General features: G+C 42.3%; 1 protein-coding gene across 2 annotated transcripts in view; it reads right to left on the reverse strand.

Moving 5' to 3' along the window:
- The window catches only part of UBASH3B (ubiquitin associated and SH3 domain containing B), a 477,436-nt gene that overhangs the window by 129,421 nt on the left and 326,551 nt on the right, over positions 1–21,464 (reverse strand). The window contains exons 5-6 of one of the 2 annotated variants that reach the window (XM_053690105.1): positions 8,090–8,259; positions 3,073–3,266 (exon numbers count right to left, since the gene is read on the reverse strand). In XM_053690105.1, the coding sequence (XP_053546080.1) occupies positions 3,073–3,266; positions 8,090–8,259 (364 nt within the window). Of the gene's footprint in view, positions 1–3,057; positions 3,267–8,089; positions 8,260–21,464 lie in introns of both variants that reach the window. The other variant, XM_053690104.1, reaches the window with a different exon arrangement.

Here is a 21,464-nt window from a genome sequence, read left to right on the forward strand (position 1 = left end):
ATCACACAGTCTGTACACAAACAGCTAGTATATCATGTACCTTGTTACACATCACACACACAGTCTGTACACAAAAAGCTAGTAGATCATGTACCTTGTTACACATCACACACACACAGTCTGTACACAAACAGCTAGTAAATCATGTACCTTGTTACACATCACACACACAGTCTGTACACAAACAGCTAGTAGGTCATGTACCTTGTTACACATCACACACACAGTCTGTACACAAACAGCTAGTAAATCATGTACCTTGTTACACATCACACAAACACAGTCTGTACACAAACAGCTAGTAAATCATGTACCTTGTTACACATCACACAAACACAGTCTGTACACAAACAGCTAGTAAATCATGTACCTTGTTACACATCACACAAACACAGTCTGTACACAAACAGCTAGTAAATCATGTACCTTGTTACACATCACACAAACACAGTCTGTACACAAACAGCTAGTAAATCATGTACCTTGTTACACATCACACACACAGTCTGTACACAAACAGCTAGTATATCATGTACCTTGTTACACATCACACACACACAGTCTGTACACAAACAGCTAGTAGATCATGTACCTTGTTACACATCACACAAACACAGTCTGTACACAAATAGCTAATAGATCATGTACCTTGTTACACATCACACACACACAGTCTGTACACAAACAGCTAGTAGATCATGTACCTTGTTACACATCACACACACACAGTCTGTACACAAACATCTAGTAGATCATGTACCTTGTTACACATCACACACACACACAGTCTGCACACAAACAGCTAGTAGATCATGTACCTTGTTACACATCACACACACACACAGTCTGTACAAAAACAGCTAGTAGGTCATGTACCTTGTTACACATCACACACACAGTCTGTACACAAACAGCTAGTAGGTCATGTACCTTGTTACACATCACACACACACAGTCTGTACACAAACAGCTAGTAGGTCATGTACCTTGTTACTCATCACACACACACAGTCTGTACACAAACAGCTAATAGATCATGTACCTTGTTACACATCACACACACACAGTCTGTACACAAACAGCTAGTAGATCATGTACCTTGTTACACATCACACACACAGTCTGTACACAAACAGCTAGTAGATCATGTACCTTGTTACACATCACACACACAGTCTGTACACAAACAGCTAGTAGATCATGTATCTTGTTACACATCACACACACAGTCTGTACACAAACAGCTAGTAGATCCTGTACCTTGTTACACATCACACACACACAGTCTGTACACAAACAGCTAGTAGATCATGTACCTTGTTACACATCACACACACAGTCTGTACACAAACAGCTGGTAGATCATGTACCTTGTTACACATCACACACACAGTCTGTACACAAACAGCTAGTAGGTCATGTACCTTGTTATACATCACACACACACACACACAGTCTGTACACAAACAGCTAGTAGATCATGTACCTTGTTACACATCACACACACAGTCTGTAAACAAACAGCTAGTAGATCATGTACCTTGTTACACATCACACACACAGTCTGTACACAAACAGCTAGTAGGTCATGTACCTTGTTACACATCACACACACACAGTCTGTACACAAACAGCTAGTAGATCATGTACCTTGTTACACATCACACACACACACACACAGTCTGTACACAAACAGCTAGTAGATCATGTACCTTGTTACACATCACACACAGTCTGTACACAAACAGCTAGTAGATCCTGTACCTTGTTACACATCACACACACACACACACAGTCTGTACACAAACAGCTAGTAGATCATGTACCTTGTTACACATCACACACACAGTCTGTACACAAACAGCTAGTATATCATGTACCTTGTTACACATCACACACACACACACACACACACAGTCTGTACACAAACAGCTAGTAGATCATGTACCTTGTTACACATCACACACACAGTCTGTACACAAACAGCTAGTAGGTCATGTACCTTGTTACACATCACACACACACAGTCTGTACACAAACAGCTAGTAGATCATGTACCTTGTTACACATCACACACACACACAGTCTGTACACAAACAGCTAGTAGATCATGTACCTTGTTACACATCACACACACAGTCTGTACACAAACAGCTAGTAGATCCTGTACCTTGTTACACATCACACACACACACACAGTCTGTACACAAACAGCTAGTAGATCATGTACCTTGTTACACATCACACACACAGTCTGTACACAAACAGCTAGTAGATCATGTACCTTGTTACACATCACACACACACAGTCTGTACACAAACAGCTAGTATATCATGTACCTTGTTAAACATCACACACAGTCTGTACACAAACAGCTAGTATATCATGTACCTTGTTACACATCACACACAGTCTGTACACAAACAGCTAGTAGATCATGTACCTTGTTACACATCACACACAGTCTGTACACAAACAGCTAGTAGATGATTTATCTTGTTACACATCACACACACAGTCTGTACACAAACAGCTAGTAGATCATGTACCTTGTTACACATCACACACACACAGTCTGTACACAAACAGCTAGTAGATGATTTATCTTGTTACACATTACACACAGTCTGTACACAAACAGCTAGTAGATCATGTACCTTGTTACACATTACACACAGTCTGTACACAAACAGCTAGTAGATCTTACACATCACACACAGTCTGTACACAAACAGCTAGTAGATGATTTATCTTGTTACAATTTAGATTGTTATTCTCATCCTGCACAAATGAAACTGTATCTACAAGTTTTATAAACAATCGTGTTTTATCCAGTTTATAGTTCTGCTGAAAAGGATGATAAATATTATTAAAACACAATCTATGGTGTATCAGGTATCATTTATTTATTATTATTATTATTATTATTATTATATAGTATCATATACATGATTATTACAGTACATAACCTAATGCAGTTTACTAATGCGTGAACAGACGGTGTTAACAACAATTACAGAGGAAGAGCTCACCAGGGAGAGTACGCAACCACTCACCCATGAAATACCCACGTGCCACATTCATCTGCCTTGGTAATATAATTCTCTGGCAATAATCCTGAACACCCCGTTGCCAGCGATGTGCCAAATATCCAGCCTTCACTTGTGCTTGTTTGTTCTGCCGGTGACATGAAAATATAATCTCCTGGAACCAGTTCTAGTTCGTCATCGTTCTGGGGCAAATACGGATATAGCACCTGCAGCGTCTACAGAGAAACAGATAGAAAGCATCACAATAATATGACAGACTGCTGAAACACTGAGCTCAGTCCCTATCAAATTGTATGTGTATGTAGTAATTTGTAAGTCTGGAACAACTATAGAACATATGGTGTGTGTTTATGGCTTTTTCAGTTAATATTGATTACTGGGGACAGGGTGCTGGGGTGCAGGTGTGGCCCCAATTCCTAAACATTAGCAGGGCTCACACCTGTGAGACACAAGACCAGCCCACTGATGGAGATGGGACCTGCCCAGTGATGTACATGAGGTGATGTCACTGAGGGAGATAAGACCTGCCCAGTGAAGGACATGAGATGATGTCACTGAGGGAGATAAGACCTGCCCAGTGAAGGGACATGAGATGATGTCACTGAGGTAGATGAGACCTGCCCAGTGATGTACATGAGGTGATGTCACTGAGGGAGATAAGACCTGCCCAGTGAAGGACATGAGATGATGTCACTGAGGGAGATAAAACCTGCCCAGTGATGTACATGAGATGATGTCACTGAGGGAGATGAGACCTGCCCAGTGAAGGACATGAGACCTGCCCAGTGAAGGACATGAGATGATGTCATTGAGGGAGATGAGACCTGCCCAGTGATGTACATGAGGTGATGTCACTGAAGGAGACGAGACCTGTCCACTGAGGGAGATGAGACCTGCCCAGTGAAGGTCATGAGACCTGCCCAGTGAAGGACAGGAGATGATGTCATTGAGGGAGATGAGACCTGCCCAGTGAAGGACATGAGACCTGCCCAGTGAAGGACATGAGGTGATGTCAATAAGGGAGATGAGGTGATGTCACTGAGGGAGATAAGACCTGCCCAGTGAAGGACATGAGGTGATGTCATTGAGGGAGATGAGACCTGTCCAGTGAGGGAGATGAGGCCTGCCCAGTGAAGGACATGAGATGATGTCAATAAGGGAGATGAGACCTGCCCAGTGAAGGACATGAGATGATGTCAATAAGGGAGATGAGACCTGCCCAGTGAAGGACATGAGGTGATCTCAATAAGGGAGATGAGGTGATGTCACTGAGGGAGATAAGACCTGCCCAGTGATGTACATGAGGTGATGTCACTGAGGGAGACGAGACCTGTCCAGTGAGGGAGATGAGACCTACCCAGTGAAGGACATGAGATGATGTCATTGAGGGAGATGAGACCTGCCCAGTGAAGGACATGAGGTGATGTCACTGAGGGAAATGAGACCTGCCTAGTGATGTACATGAGGTGATGTCACTGAGGGAGACGAGACCTGTCCACTGAGGGAGATGAGACCTGCCCATTGAAGGGCATGAGGTGATGTCACTGAGGGAGATGAGACCTGCCCATTGAAGGACATGAGCTGATGTCACTGAGAGAGATGAGACCTGCCCAGTGTAGGACATGAGGGAGATGAGGCCTGCCCAGTGTAGGGCCATGAGATGAGGTCACTGAGGGAGATGAGACCTGCCCAGTGAAGGATATGAGATTGAGGTCACTGAGGGAGATGAGACCTGCCCAGTGTAGGGACATGAGATGAGGTCACTGAGGGAGATGAGACCTGCCCAGTGAAGAAGGACACGGGATTAGGTCACTGAGAAAGATGAGACCTGCCCAGTGTAGGGACATGAGATTATGTCACTGAGGGAGATGAGACCTGCCCAGTGATCTACATGAGGTGATGTCACTGAGGGAGACGAGACCTGTCCATTGAGAGAGATGAGATCTGCCCAGTGATGTACATGAGGTGATGTCACTGAGGGCGACGAGACCTGTCCACTGAGGGAGATGAGACCTGCCTAGTGAAGGACATGCGATGATGTCACTGAGGGAGATGAGACCTGCCCAGTGATGTACATGAGGTGATGTCACTGAGGGAGACGAGACCTGCCTAGTGATGTACATGAGATGAGGTCACTGAGGGAGATGAGACCTGCCCAGTGAAGTACATGAGATGATGTCACTGAGGGAGATGAGACTTGCCCAGTGATGTACATGAGGTGATGTCACTGAGGGAGACGAGACCTGTCCACTGAGGGAGATGAGATCTGCCTAGTGAAGGACATGCGATGATGTCACTGAGGGAGATGAGACCTGCCCAGTGATGTACATGAGGTGATGTCACTGAGGGAGACGAGACCTGTCCACTGAGAGAGATGAGACCTGCCTAGTGAAGGACATGCGATGATGTCACTGAGGGGGATGAGACCTGCCCAGTGATGTACATGAGGTGATGTCATTGAGGGAGACGAGACCTGTCCACTGAGGGAGATGAGACCTGCCAAGTGATGTACATGAGGTGATGTCACTGAGGGAGACGAGACCTGTCCACTGAGGGAGATGAGACCTGCCCAGTGATGTACATGAGGTGATGTTACTGAGGGAGACAAGACCTGCCTAGTGATGTACATGAGGTGATGTCACTGAGGGAGACGAGACCTGTCTACTGAGGGAGATGAGACCTGCCCAGTGATGTACATGAGGTGATGTCACTGAGGGAGACAAGACCTGCCTAGTGATGTACATGAGGTGATGTCACTGAGGGAGACGAGACCTGTCCACTGAGGGAGATGAGACCTGCCCAGTGATGTACATGAGGTGATGTCACTGAGGGAGACGAGACCTGTCCACTGAGGGAGATGAGACCTGCCTAGTGAAGGACATGTGATGATGTCACTGAGGCAGATGAGACCTGCCTAGTGAAGGACATGCGATGATGTCACTGAGGGAGATGAGACCTGCCCAGTGATGTACATGAGGTGATGTCACTGAGGGAGACGAGACCTGTCCACTGAGGGAGATGAGACCTGCCCAGTGATGTACATGAGGTGATGTCACTGAGGGAGACGAGACCTGTCCACTGAGGGAGATGAGACCTGCCTAGTGAAGGACATGCGATGATGTCACTGAGGGAGATGAGACCTGCCTAGTGAAGGACATGCGATGATGTCACTGAGGGAGATGAGACCTGCCTAGTGAAGGACATGCGATGATGTCACTGAGGGAGATGAGACTTGCCTAGTGAAGGACATGAGATGATGCCACTGAGGGAGATGAGACCTGCCTAGTGAAGGACATGAGATGATGTCACTGAGGGAGATGAGACCTGCCCGTCTAGTGAAGGACATGAGATGATGTCACTGAGGGAGATGAGACCTGCCTAGTGAAGGACATGAGATGATGTCACTGAGGGAGATGAGACCTGCCCAGTGTAGGGACATGAGATTGTTACTGAGGGAGATGAGACCTGCCTAGTGAAGGACATGCGATGATGTCACTGAGGGAGATGAGACCTGCCCAGTGTAGGGACATGAGATTGTTATTGAGGGAGATGAGACCAGCCTACCATTAACAATCCTGCCCCGATAAGCACAACATGGATCTAATTTTGCATTTACTATAATCTGTAGGGACTATATTTATAATGTGACATTACCATAACATGACAGCTGGTGACAATACTTCTGTAAAAACCATAAAGTTACTTTTGTGAAACACCTTGACAGATAATAGGGGTTGATCACAATATATTGATTGATTGTAGTTTTGTCATTTTCTACTCATTAGTTTACCCCAATATGACAACTTTTAACTAGAGACACATAAATAAAAATGGGAACTTTTTATTGGTGGTCTGAGGATGACAAGACAGTCTGGGTGTAGTTAGATCAGTGCTTTCCAAACTTTGTGTCGTGACACATTAGTGTGTCGGTGGCAGTGTGTAGGTGTGTCCCTGCTTCAGCACAAATTGTTTTTAATTTAAAATTATTTTTAATTTTTTTTTTTGGTTTCCGACTTTCCGCCTGCCTGCTGCTCATAACACGTAGCTGGCACGTGATTGATACCTGGTGGGTCACAGATCCTCCTAACCTATTGGCGCAGCTTAGCGGGAACTGAAACTATTCCCATTGGCGGCAAAATCTTCTGAAATAGATCAAACAAAAAGAGGCGCCCACATTAGCTCGTGACTGCAGGTGTAGACTCCTCCATCAGCTCGTGACTGCACGTGTAGACTCCTCAATCAGCTCGTGACTGCACGTGTAGACTCCTCAATCAGCTCGTGACTGCACGTGTAGACTCCTCAATCAGCTTGTGACTGCACGTGTAGACTCCTCAATCAGCTCGTGACTGCACGTGTAGACTCCTCAATCAGCTCGTGACTGCACGTGTAGACTCCTCAATCAGCTTGTGACTGCACGTGTAGACTCCTCAATCAGCTTGTGACTGCACGTGTAGTCAGTGAGTGGGACAGCAGTGTGTTTGCAGCGCGGGCAGTAGTCAGTCGGACTTGCAGAGCTCTGAGGGCAGCAGTTTAAACGCTTAGCTGAAGTCAGAAGTCAAAGTGTTGGTTTTTTTGCAGCTAGCTCCCAGTAGTGCATTGCTGCTCCTGCTCTTGATATATGGATAGGAAGTGGAAGCTTAAAAATGCTTGATAATGAAATGCGAGCATCTTTATCTAATATTACACCAAATATTCAGAAATTGTGTCCCATCATACTCATACATCCCATTAATATAGTAAGTAGCTATTGGTGTTATTAAACTTTTGTTTAATTCTTGCACATACTTACTGTTACTTGTAAATACATTATTATTATATAATTTATGTTTGTGTCCGTATCTTTTAAAACAAGTTAGTTTAACCTCCTGTTTGCCAGTACAACTGAATTACTGTGTCACAAAATGATGTCTGAAAAGTGTGTCACCAACATGAAAAGTTTGGAAAGCTCTGAGTTAGATAGTGCTGATATGTTCTATGGTGACTGATAATTCTTCTTCATAAAAATGACATTATTTTACATTCTATAACTTAAGCTTACCTCGTGATTAACAAATCGTATATCTCGAGAAAATATGGTAGCGACCCAATCACATCCTAAGTTTATGTCAATGTTCTGTGCAAGTTTCTCCAGCGTTGACAAGTGATTAGCCTGGAAATGGTATGCCAAGGTCACATGCAGTTGTTTCTTGTGAGGTTCAATCAGGACTTCTGGAACACAAATGCCAGAAAATCTTAAAGTATTTATGGTTCTAAATGTGAACGATAAGCACATTAAACACCATCATCATTTGCGTTAATTAGCCACCATTATTAACTTTTGCTGAGTTTATTTTGTTTTCTTGCTGGTGAAAAACCCCGGCAAAAAATTGTGTTTCTTACAGTTTTTGGTGTCCACTTAATCTAATGAAACCACAGGCTATAGATGGCAGCTGCTCCTAAGGGCGTGCTTGGTCTTTATTTGTGTTGTATTAATAGCACATTATGGGCTAGATTACAAGTTGAGTGCAGTTTATTACTCGCTCGTTAAATTTGCTATGCAGAGGCTTTTTTGTATGCGTTGGGTATCGCAAATATTACACATTATATAAGCTTATGCCGGCTGTTCCTCGGGGTGCGCTTGTGTTTTACTTGTGTTGTATTAATAGCACATTATATAAGCTTATGCTGTCTGTTCCTCGGTGTGTGCTTGTGTTTTACTTGCGTTGTATTAATAGCACATTATATAAGCTTATGCCGGCTGTTCCTCTGGGTGCGCTTGTGTTTTACTTGTGTTGTGTTAATAGCACATTATATAAGCTTATGCCGGCTGTTCCTCTGGGTGCGCTTGTGTTTTACTTGTGTTGTATTAATAGCACATTATATAAGCTTATGCCGGCTGTTCCTCTGGGTGCGCTTGTGTTTTACTTGCGTTGTATTAATAGCACATTATATAAGCTTATGCCGGCTGTTCCTCTGGGTGCGCTTGTGTTTTACTTGTGTTGTATTAATAGCACATTATATAAGCTTATGCTGTCTGTTCCTCGGGGTGTGCTTGTGTTTTACTTGCGTTGTATTAATAGCACATTATATAAGCTTATGCCGGCTGTTCCTCTGGGTGCGCTTGTGTTTTACTTGTGTTGTATTAATAGCACATTATATAAGCTTATGCCGGCTGTTCCTCTGGGTGCGCTTGTGTTTTACTTGTGTTGTATTAATAGCACATTATATAAGCTTATGCCGGCTGTTCCTCTGGGTGCGCTTGTGTTTTACTTGCGTTGTATTAATAGCACATTATATAAGCTTATGCCGGCTGTTCCTCTGGGTGCGCTTGTGTTTTACTTGTGTTGTATTAATAGCACATTATATAAGCTCATGCCGGCTGTTCCTCAGGGTGCGCTTGTGTTTTACTTGTGTTGTACTAATAGCACATTATATAAGCTTATGCCGGCTGCTCCTCTGGGTGCGCTTGTGTTTTACTTGTGTTGTATTAATAGCACATTATATAAGCTTATGCCGGCTGTTCCTCGGGGTGCGCTTGTGTTTTACTTGTGTTGTATTAATAGCACATTATATAAGCTTATGCTGTCTGTTCCTCGGGGTGTGCTTGTGTTTTACTTGCGTTGTATTAATAGCACATTATATAAGCTTATGCCGGCTGTTCCTCTGGGTGCGCTTGTGTTTTACTTGCGTTGTATTAATAGCACATTATATAAGCTTATGCCGGCTGTTCCTCTGGGTGCGCTTGTGTTTTACTTGTGTTGTATTAATAGCACATTATATAAGCTTATGCTGTCTGTTCCTCGGGGTGTGCTTGTGTTTTACTTGCGTTGTATTAATAGCACATTATATAAGCTTATGCCGGCTGTTCCTCTGGGTGCGCTTGTGTTTTACTTGTGTTGTATTAATAGCACATTATATAAGCTTATGCCGGCTGTTCCTCGGGGTGCGCTTGTGTTTTACTTGTGTTGTATTAATAGCACATTATATAAGCTTATGCGGGCTGTTCCTCTGGGTGCGCTTGTGTTTTACTTGCGTTGTATTAATAGCACATTATATAAGCTTATGCCGGCTGTTCCTCTGGGTGCGCTTGTGTTTTACTTGTGTTGTATTAATAGCACATTATATAAGCTTATGCCGGCTGCTCCTCTGGGTGCGCTTGTGTTTTACTTGTGTTGTATTAATAGCACATTATATAAGCTTATGCCGGCTGTTCCTCGGGGTGCGCTTGTGTTTTACTTGTGTTGTATTAATAGCACATTATATAAGCTTATGCTGTCTGTTCCTCGGGGTGTGCTTGTGTTTTACTTGCGTTGTATTAATAGCACATTATATAAGCTTATGCCGGCTGTTCCTCTGGGTGCGCTTGTGTTTTACTTCTGTTGTATTAATAGCACATTATATAAGCTTATGCCGGCTGTTCCTCTGGGTGCGCTTGTGTTTTACTTGCGTTGTATTAATAGCACATTATATAAGCTTATGCCGGCTGTTCCTCTGGGTGCGCTTGTGTTTTACTTGTGTTGTATTAATAGCACATTATATAAGCTTATGCGGGCTGTTCCTCTGGGTGCGCTTGTGTTTTACTTGCGTTGTATTAATAGCACATTATATAAGCTTATGCCGGCTGTTCCTCTGGGTGCGCTTGTGTTTTACTTGTGTTGTATTAATAGCACATTATATAAGCTTATGCCGGCTGTTCCTCGGGGTGTGCTTGTGTTTTACTTATGTTGTATTAATAGCACATTATATAAGCTTATGCCGGCTGCTCCTCTGGGTGCGCTTGTGTTTTACTTGTGTTGTATTAATAGCACATTATATAAGCTTATGCCGGCTGTTCCTCTGGGTGCGCTTTTGTTTTACTTGTGTTGTATTAATAGCACATTATATAAGCTTATGCCGGCTGCTCCTCTGGGTGCGCTTGTGTTTTACTTGTGTTGTATTAATAGCACATTATATAAGCTTATGCCGGCTGCTCCTCTGGCTGCGCTTGTGTTTTACTTGTGTTGTATTAATAGCACATTATATAAGCTTATGCCGGCTGTTCCTCAGGGTGCGCTTGTGTTTTACTTGTGTTGTATTAATAGCACATTATATAAGCTTATGCCGGCTGTTCCTCTAGGTGCGCTTGTGTTTTACTTGTGTTGTATTAATAGCACATTATATAAGCTTATGCCGGCTGTTCCTCAGGGTGCGCTTGTGTTTTACTTGTGTTGTATTAATAGCACATTATATAAGCTTATGCTGGCTGCTCCTCTGGGTGCGCTTGTGTTTTACTTGTGTTGTATTAATAGCACATTATATAAGCTTATGCCGGCTGTTCCTCAGGGTGCGCTTGTGTTTTACTTGTGTTGTATTAATAGCACATTATATAAGGTTATGCCGGCTGCTCCTCTGGGTGCGCTTGTGTTTTACTTGTGTTGTATTAATAGCACATTATATAAGCTTATGCCGGCTGTTCCTCTGGGTGCGCTTGTGTTTTACTTGTGTTGTATTAATAGCACATTATATAAGCTTATGCCGGCTGCTCCTCTGGGTGCGCTTGTGTTTTACTTGTGTTGTATTAATAGCACATTATATAAGCTTATGCCGGCTGTTCCTCAGGGTGCGCTTGTGTTTTACTTGTGTTGTATTAATAGCACATTATATAAGCTTATGCCGGCTGTTCCTCTAGGTGCGCTTGTGTTTTACTTGTGTTGTATTAATAGCACATTATATAAGCTAATGCCGGCTGTTCCTCAGGGTGCGCTTGTGTTTTACTTGTGTTGTATTAATAGCACATTATATAAGCTTATGCCGGCTGCTCCTCAGGGTGCGCTTGTGTTTTACTTGTGTTGTATTAATAGCACATTATATAAGCTTATGCCGGCTGTTCCTCAGGGTGCGCTTGTGTTTTACTTGTGTTGTATTAATAGCACATTATATAAGCTTATGCCGGCTGCTCCTCTGGGTGCGCTTGAGTTTTACTTGTGTTGTATTAATAGCACATTATATAAGCTTATGCCGGCTGCTCCTCTGGGTGCGCTTGTGTTTTACTTGTGTTGTATTAATAGCACATTATATAAGCTTATGCCGGCTGCTCCTCTGGGTGCGCTTGTGTTTTACTTGTGTTGTATTAATAGCACATTATATAAGCTTATGCCGGCTGTTCCTCTGGGTGCGCTTGTGTTTTACTTGTGTTGTATTAATAGCACATTATATAAGCTTATGCCGGCTGCTCCTCTGGGTGCGCTTGTGTTTTACTTGTGTTGTATTAATAGCACATTATGTAAGCTTATGCCGGCTGCTCCTCTGGGTGCGCTTGTGTTTTACTTGTGTTGTATTAATAGCATATTATATAAGCTTATGCCGGCTGTTCCTCGGGGTGCGCTTGTGTTTTACTTGTGTTGTATTAATAGCACATTATATAAGCTTATGCCGGCTGCTCCTCTGGGTGCGCTTGTGTTTTACTTGTTTTGTATTAATAGCACATTATATAAGCTTATGCCGGCTGCTCCTCTGGGTGCGCTTGTTTTTTACTTGTGTTGTATTAATAGCACATTATATAAGCTTATGCCGGCTTCTCCTCTGGGTGCGCTTGTGTTTTACTTGTGTTGTATTAATAGCACATTATATAAGCTTATGCCGGCTGCTCCTCTGGGTGCGCTTGTGTTTTACTTGTGTTGTATTAATAGCACATTATATAAGCTTATGCCGGCTGCTCCTCTGGCTGCGCTTGTGTTTTACTTGTGTTGTATTAATAGCACATTATATAAGCTTATGCCGGCTGTTCCTCAGGGTGCGCTTGTGTTTTACTTGTGTTGTATTAATAGCACATTATATAAGCTTATGCCGGCTGCTCCTCTGGGTGCGCTTGTGTTTTACTTGTGTTGTATTAATAGCACATTATATAAGCTTATGCCGGCTGTTCCTCGGGGTGCGCTTGTGTTTTACTTGTGTTGTATTAATAGCACATTATATAAGCTTATGCTGTCTGTTCCTCGGGGTGTGCTTGTGTTTTACTTGCGTTGTATTAATAGCACATTATATAAGCTTATGCCGGCTGTTCCTCTGGGTGCGCTTGTGTTTTACTTGTGTTGTATTAATAGCACATTATATAAGCTTATGACGGCTGTTCCTCTGGGTGCGCTTGTGTTTTACTTGTGTTGTATTAATAGCACATTATATAAGCTTATGCCGGCTGTTCCTCTGGGTGCGCTTGTGTTTTACTTGCGTTGTATTAATAGCACATTATATAAGCTTATGCCGGCTGTTCCTCTGGGTGCGCTTGTGTTTTACTTGTGTTGTATTAATAGCACATTATATAAGCTTATGCTGTCTGTTCCTCGGGGTGTGCTTGTGTTTTACTTGCGTTGTATTAATAGCACATTATATAAGCTTATGCCGGCTGCTCCTCTGGGTGCGCTTGTGTTTTACTTGTGTTGTATTAATAGCACATTATATAAGCTTATGCCGGCTGCTCCTCTGGCTGCGCTTGTGTTTTACTTGTGTTGTATTAATAGCACATTATATAAGCTTATGCCGGCTGTTCCTCAGGGTGCGCTTGTGTTTTACTTGTGTTGTATTAATAGCACATTATATAAGCTTATGCCGGCTGTTCCTCTAGGTGCGCTTGTGTTTTACTTGTGTTGTATTAATAGCACATTATATAAGCTTATGCCGGCTGTTCCTCAGGGTGCGCTTGTGTTTTACTTGTGTTGTATTAATAGCACATTATATAAGCTTATGCTGGCTGCTCCTCTGGGTGCGCTTGTGTTTTACTTGTGTTGTATTAATAGCACATTATATAAGCTTATGCCGGCTGTTCCTCAGGGTGCGCTTGTGTTTTACTTGTGTTGTATTAATAGCACATTATATAAGGTTATGCCGGCTGCTCCTCTGGGTGCGCTTGTGTTTTACTTGTGTTGTATTAATAGCACATTATATAAGCTTATGCCGGCTGTTCCTCTGGGTGCGCTTGTGTTTTACTTGTGTTGTATTAATAGCACATTATATAAGCTTATGCCGGCTGCTACTCTGGGTGCGCTTGTGTTTTACTTGTGTTGTATTAATAGCACATTATATAAGCTTATGCCGGCTGCTCCTCTGGGTGCGCTTGTGTTTTACTTGTTTTGTATTAATAGCACATTATATAAGCTTATGCCGGCTGCTCCTCTGGGTGCGCTTGTTTTTTACTTGTGTTGTATTAATAGCACATTATATAAGCTTATGCCGGCTTCTCCTCTGGGTGCGCTTGTGTTTTACTTGTGTTGTATTAATAGCACATTATATAAGCTTATGCCGGCTGCTCCTCTGGGTGCGCTTGTGTTTTACTTGTGTTGTATTAATAGCACATTATATAAGCTTATGCCGGCTGCTCCTCTGGCTGCGCTTGTGTTTTACTTGTGTTGTATTAATAGCACATTATATAAGCTCATGCCGGCTGTTCCTCAGGGTGCGCTTGTGTTTTACTTGTGTTGTATTAATAGCACATTATATAAGCTTATGCCGGCTGCTCCTCTGGGTGCGCTTGTGTTTTACTTGTGTTGTATTAATAGCACATTATATAAGCTTATGCCGGCTGTTCCTCTGGGTGCGCTTGTGTTTTACTTGTGTTGTATTAATAGCACATTATATAAGCTTATGCTGTCTGTTCCTCGGGGTGTGCTTGTGTTTTACTTGCGTTGTATTAATAGCACATTATATAAGCTTATGCCGGCTGTTCCTCTGGGTGCGCTTGTGTTTTACTTGTGTTGTATTAATAGCACATTATATAAGCTTATGACGGCTGTTCCTCTGGGTGCGCTTGTGTTTTACTTGTGTTGTATTAATAGCACATTATATAAGCTTATGCCGGCTGTTCCTCTGGGTGCGCTTGTGTTTTACTTGCGTTGTATTAATAGCACATTATATAAGCTTATGCCGGCTGTTCCTCTGGGTGCGCTTGTGTTTTACTTGTGTTGTATTAATAGCACATTATATAAGCTTATGCTGTCTGCTCCTCTGGGTGCGCTTGTGTTTTACTTGTGTTGTATTAATAGCACATTATATAAGCTTATGCCGGCTGCTCCTCTGGCTGCGCTTGTGTTTTACTTGTGTTGTATTAATAGCACATTATATAAGCTTATGCCGGCTGTTCCTCAGGGTGCGCTTGTGTTTTACTTGTGTTGTATTAATAGCACATTATATAAGCTTATGCCGGCTGTTCCTCTAGGTGCGCTTGTGTTTTACTTGTGTTGTATTAATAGCACATTATATAAGCTTATGCCGGCTGTTCCTCAGGGTGCGCTTGTGTTTTACTTGTGTTGTATTAATAGCACATTATATAAGCTTATGCTGGCTGCTCCTCTGGGTGCGCTTGTGTTTTACTTGTGTTGTATTAATAGCACATTATATAAGCTTATGCCGGCTGTTCCTCAGGGTGCGCTTGTGTTTTACTTGTGTTGTATTAATAGCACATTATATAAGGTTATGCCGGCTGCTCCTCTGGGTGCGCTTGTGTTTTACTTGTGTTGTATTAATAGCACATTATATAAGCTTATGCCGGCTGTTCCTCTGGGTGCGCTTGTGTTTTACTTGTGTTGTATTAATAGCACATTATATAAGCTTATGCCGGCTGCTACTCTGGGTGCGCTTGTGTTTTACTTGTGTTGTATTAATAGCACATTATATAAGCTTATGCCGGCTGTTCCTCAGGGTGCGCTTGTGTTTTACTTGTGTTGTATTAATAGCACATTATATAAGCTTATGCCGGCTGTTCCTCTAGGTGCGCTTGTGTTTTACTTGTGTTGTATTAATAGCACATTATATAAGCTTATGCCGGCTGTTCCTCAGGGTGCGCTTGTGTTTTACTTGTGTTGTATTAATAGCACATTATATAAGCTTATGCCGGCTGCTCCTCAGGGTGCGCTTGTGTTTTACTTGTGTTGTATTAATAGCACATTATATAAGCTTATGCCGGCTGTTCCTCAGGGTGCGCTTGTGTTTAACATGTGTTGTATTAATAGCACATTATATAAGCTTATGCCGGCTGCTCCTCTGGGTGCGCTTGAGTTTTACTTGTGTTGTATTAATAGCACATTATATAAGCTTATGCCGGCTGCTCCTCTGGGTGCGCTTGTGTTTTACTTGTGTTGTATTAATAGCACATTATATAAGCTTATGCCGGCTGCTCCTCTGGGTGCGCTTGTGTTTTACTTGTGTTGTATTAATAGCACATTATATAAGCTTATGCCGGCTGCTCCTCTGGGTGCGCTTGTGTTTTACTTGTGTTGTATTAATAGCACATTATATAAGCTTATGCCGGCTGCTCCTCTGGGTGCGCTTGTGTTTTACTTGTGTTGTATTAATAGCACATTATGTAAGCTTATGCCGGCTGCTCCTCTGGGTGCGCTTGTGTTTTACTTGTGTTGTATTAATAGCATATTATATAAGCTTATGCCGGCTGTTCCTCGGGGTGCGCTTGTGTTTTACTTGTGTTGTATTAATAGCACATTATATAAGCTTATGCCGGCTGCTCCTCTGGGTGCGCTTGTGTTTTACTTGTTTTGTATTAATAGCACATTATATAAGCTTATGCCGGCTGCTCCTCTGGGTGCGCTTGTTTTTTACTTGTGTTGTATTAATAGCACATTATATAAGCTTATGCCGGCTTCTCCTCTGGGTGCGCTTGTGTTTTACTTGTGTTGTATTAATAGCACATTATATAAGCTTATGCCGGCTGCTCCTCTGGGTGCGCTTGTGTTTTACTTGTGTTGTATTAATAGCACATTATATAAGCTTATGCCGGCTGCTCCTCTGGGTGCGCTTGTGTTTTACGTGTGTTGTATTAATAGCACATTATATAAGCTTATGCCGGCTGTTCCTCAGGGTGCGCTTGTGTTTTACTTGTGTTGTATTAATAGCACATTATATAAGCTTATGCTGTCTGTTCCTCGGGGTGTGCTTGTGTTTTACTTGCGTTGTATTAATAGCACATTATATAAGCTTATGCCGGCTGTTCCTCTGGGTGCGCTTGTGTTTTACTTGTGTTGTATTAATAGCACATTATATAAGCTTATGCCGGCTGTTCCTCTGGGTGCGCTTGTGTTTTACTTGTGTTGTATTAATAGCACATTATATAAGCTTATGCCGGCTGTTCCTCTGGGTGCGCTTGTGTTTTACTTGCGTTGTATTAATAGCACATTATATAAGCTTATGCCGGCTGTTCCTCTGGGTGCGCTTGTGTTTTACTTGTGTTGTATTAATAGCACATTATATAAGCTCATGCCGGCTGTTCCTCAGGGTGCGCTTGTGTTTTACTTGTGTTGTACTAATAGCACATTATATAAGCTTATGCCGGCTGCTCCTCTGGGTGCGCTTGTGTTTTACTTGTGTTGTATTAATAGCACATTATATAAGCTTATGCCGGCTGTTCCTCGGGGTGCGCTTGTGTTTTACTTGTGTTGTATTAATAGCACATTATATAAGCTTATGCTGTCTGTTCCTCGGGGTGTGCTTGTGTTTTACTTGCGTTGTATTAATAGCACATTATATAAGCTTATGCCGGCTGTTCCTCTGGGTGCGCTTGTGTTTTACTTGTGTTGTATTAATAGCACATTATATAAGCTTATGCCGGCTGTTCCTCTGGGTGCGCTTGTGTTTTACTTGCGTTGTATTAATAGCACATTATATAAGCTTATGCCGGCTGTTCCTCTGGGTGCGCTTGTGTTTTACTTGTGTTGTATTAATAGCACATTATATAAGCTTATGCTGTCTGTTCCTCGGGGTGTGCTTGTGTTTTACTTGCGTTGTATTAATAGCACATTATATAAGCTTATGCCGGCTGTTCCTCTGGGTGCGCTTGTGTTTTACTTGTGTTGTATTAATAGCACATTATATAAGCTTATGCCGGCTGTTCCTCGGGGTGCGCTTGTGTTTTACTTGTGTTGTATTAATAGCACATTATATAAGCTTATGCGGGCTGTTCCTCTGGGTGCGCTTGTGTTTTACTTGCGTTGTATTAATAGCACATTATATAAGCTTATGCCGGCTGTTCCTCTGGGTGCGCTTGTGTTTTACTTGTGTTGTATTAATAGCACATTATATAAGCTTATGCCGGCTGCTCCTCTGGGTGCGCTTGTGTTTTACTTGTGTTGTATTAATAGCACATTATATAAGCTTATGCCGGCTGTTCCTCGGGGTGCGCTTGTGTTTTACTTGTGTTGTATTAATAGCACATTATATAAGCTTATGCTGTCTGTTCCTCGGGGTGTGCTTGTGTTTTACTTGCGTTGTATTAATAGCACATTATATAAGCTTATGCCGGCTGTTCCTCTGGGTGCGCTTGTGTTTTACTTCTGTTGTATTAATAGCACATTATATAAGCTTATGCCGGCTGTTCCTCTGGGTGCGCTTGTGTTTTACTTGCGTTGTATTAATAGCACATTATATAAGCTTATGCCGGCTGTTCCTCTGGGTGCGCTTGTGTTTTACTTGTGTTGTATTAATAGCACATTATATAAGCTTATGCTGTCTGTTCCTCGGGGTGTGCTTGTGTTTTACTTGCGTTGTATTAATAGCACATTATATAAGCTTATGCCGGCTGTTCCTCTGGGTGCGCTTGTGTTTTACTTGTGTTGTATTAATAGCACATTATATAAGCTTATGCCGGCTGTTCCTCGGGGGTGCGCTTGTGTTTTACTTGTGTTGTATTAATAGCACATTATATAAGCTTATGCGGGCTGTTCCTCTGGGTGCGCTTGTGTTTTACTTGCGTTGTATTAATAGCACATTATATAAGCTTATGCCGGCTGTTCCTCTGGGTGCGCTTGTGTTTTACTTGTGTTGTATTAATAGCACATTATATAAGCTTATGCCGGCTGTTCCTCGGGGTGTGCTTGTGTTTTACTTATGTTGTATTAATAGCACATTATATAAGCTTATGCCGGCTGCTCCTCTGGGTGCGCTTGTGTTTTACTTGTGTTGTATTAATAGCACATTATATAAGCTTATGCCGGCTGTTCCTCTGGGTGCGCTTTTGTTTTACTTGTGTTGTATTAATAGCACATTATATAAGCTTATGCCGGCTGCTCCTCTGGGTGCGCTTGTGTTTTACTTGTGTTGTATTAATAGCACATTATATAAGCTTATGCCGGCTGCTCCTCTGGCTGCGCTTGTGTTTTACTTGTGTTGTATTAATAGCACATTATATAAGCTTATGCCGGCTGTTCCTCAGGGTGCGCTTGTGTTTTACTTGTGTTGTATTAATAGCACATTATATAAGCTTATGCCGGCTGTTCCTCTAGGTGCGCTTGTGTTTTACTTGTGTTGTATTAATAGCACATTATATAAGCTTATGCCGGCTGTTCCTCAGGGTGCGCTTGTGTTTTACTTGTGTTGTATTAATAGCACATTATATAAGCTTATGCTGGCTGCTCCTCTGGGTGCGCTTGTGTTTTACTTGTGTTGTATTAATAGCACATTATATAAGCTTATGCCGGCTGTTCCTCAGGGTGCGCTTGTGTTTTACTTGTGTTGTATTAATAGCACATTATATAAGCTTATGCCGGCTGTTCCTCTAGGTGCGCTTGTGTTTTACTTGTGTTGTATTAATAGCACATTATATAAGCTAATGCCGGCTGTTCCTCAGGGTGCGCTTGTGTTTTACTTGTGTTGTATTAATAGCACATTATATAAGCTTATGCCGGCTGCTCCTCAGGGTGCGCTTGTGTTTTACTTGTGTTGTATTAATAGCACATTATATAAGCTTATGCCGGCTGTTCCTCAGGGTGCGCTTGTGTTTTACTTGTGTTGTATTAATAGCACATTATATAAGCTTATGCCGGCTGCTCCTCTGGGTGCGCTTGAGTTTTACTTGTGTTGTATTAATAGCACATTATATAAGCTTATGCCGGCTGCTCCTCTGGGTGCGCTTGTGTTTTACTTGTGTTGTATTAATAGCACATTATATAAGCTTATGCCGGCTGCTCCTCTGGGTGCGCTTGTGTTTTACTTGTGTTGTATTAATAGCACATTATATAAGCTTATGCCGGCTGCTCCTCTGGGTGCGCTTGTGTTTTACTTGTGTTGTATTAATAGCACATTATATAAGCTTATGCCGGCTGCTCCTCTGGGTGCGCTTGTGTTTTACTTGTGTTGTATTAATAGCACATTATGTAAGCTTATGCCGGCTGCTCCTCTGGGTGCGCTTGTGTTTTACTTGTGTTGTATTAATAGCATATTATATAAGCTTATGCCGGCTGTTCCTCGGGGTGCGCTTGTGTTTTACTTGTGTTGTATTAATAGCACATTATATAAGCTTATGCCGGCTGCTCCTCTGGGTGCGCTTGTGTTTAACTTGTTTTGTATTAATAGCACATTATATAAGCTTATGCCGGCTGCTCCTCTGGGTGCGCTTGTTTTTTACTTGTGTTGTATTAATAGCACATTATATAAGCTTATGCCGGCTTCTCCTCTGGGTGCGCTTGTGTTTTACTTGTGTTGTATTAATAGCACATTATATAAGCTTATGCCGGCTGCTCCTCTGGGTGCGCTTGTGTTTTACTTGTGTTGTATTAATAGCACATTATATAAGCTTATGCCGGCTGCTCCTCTGGCTGCGCTTGTGTTTTACTTGTGTTGTATTAATAGCACATTATATAAGCTCATGCCGGCTGTTCCTCAGGGTGCGCTTGTGTTTTACTTGTGTTGTATTAATAGCACATTATATAAGCTTATGCCGGCTGCTCCTCTGGGTGCGCTTGTGTTTTACTTGTGTTGTATTAATAGCACATTATATAAGCTTATGCCGGCTGTTCCTCGGGGTGCGCTTGTGTTTTACTTGTGTTGTATTAATAGCACATTATATAAGCTTATGCTGTCTGTTCCTCGGGGTGTGCTTGTGTTTTACTTGCGTTGTATTAATAGCACATTATATAAGCTTATGCCGGCTGTTCCTCTGGGTGCGCTTGTGTTTTACTTGTGTTGTATTAATAGCACATTATATAAGCTTATGACGGCTGTTCCTCTGGGTGCGCTTGTGTTTTACTTGTGTTGTATTAATAGCACATTATATAAGCTTATGCCGGCTGTTCCTCTGGGTGCGCTTGTGTTTTACTTGCGTTGTATTAATAGCACATTATATAAGCTTATGCCGGCTGTTCCTCTGGGTGCGCTTGTGTTTTACTTGTGTTGTATTTATAGCACATTATATAAGCTTATGCTGTCTGTTCCTCGGGGTGTGCTTGTGTTTTACTTGCGTTGTATTAATAGCACATTATATAAGCTTATGCCGGCTGTTCCTCTGGGTGCGCTTGTGTTTTACTTGTGTTGTATTAATAGCACATTATATAAGCTTATGCCGGCTGTTCCTCGGGGTGCGCTTGTGTTTTACTTGTGTTGTATTAATAGCACATTATATAAGCTTATGCGGGCTGTTCCTCTAGGTGCGCTTGTGTTTTACTTGTGTTGTATTAATAGCA

The sequence above is a fragment of the Bombina bombina genome, chromosome 8, assembly GCF_027579735.1.
Source record: "Bombina bombina isolate aBomBom1 chromosome 8, aBomBom1.pri, whole genome shotgun sequence".
Lineage (NCBI taxonomy): Eukaryota > Metazoa > Chordata > Amphibia > Anura > Bombinatoridae > Bombina > Bombina bombina.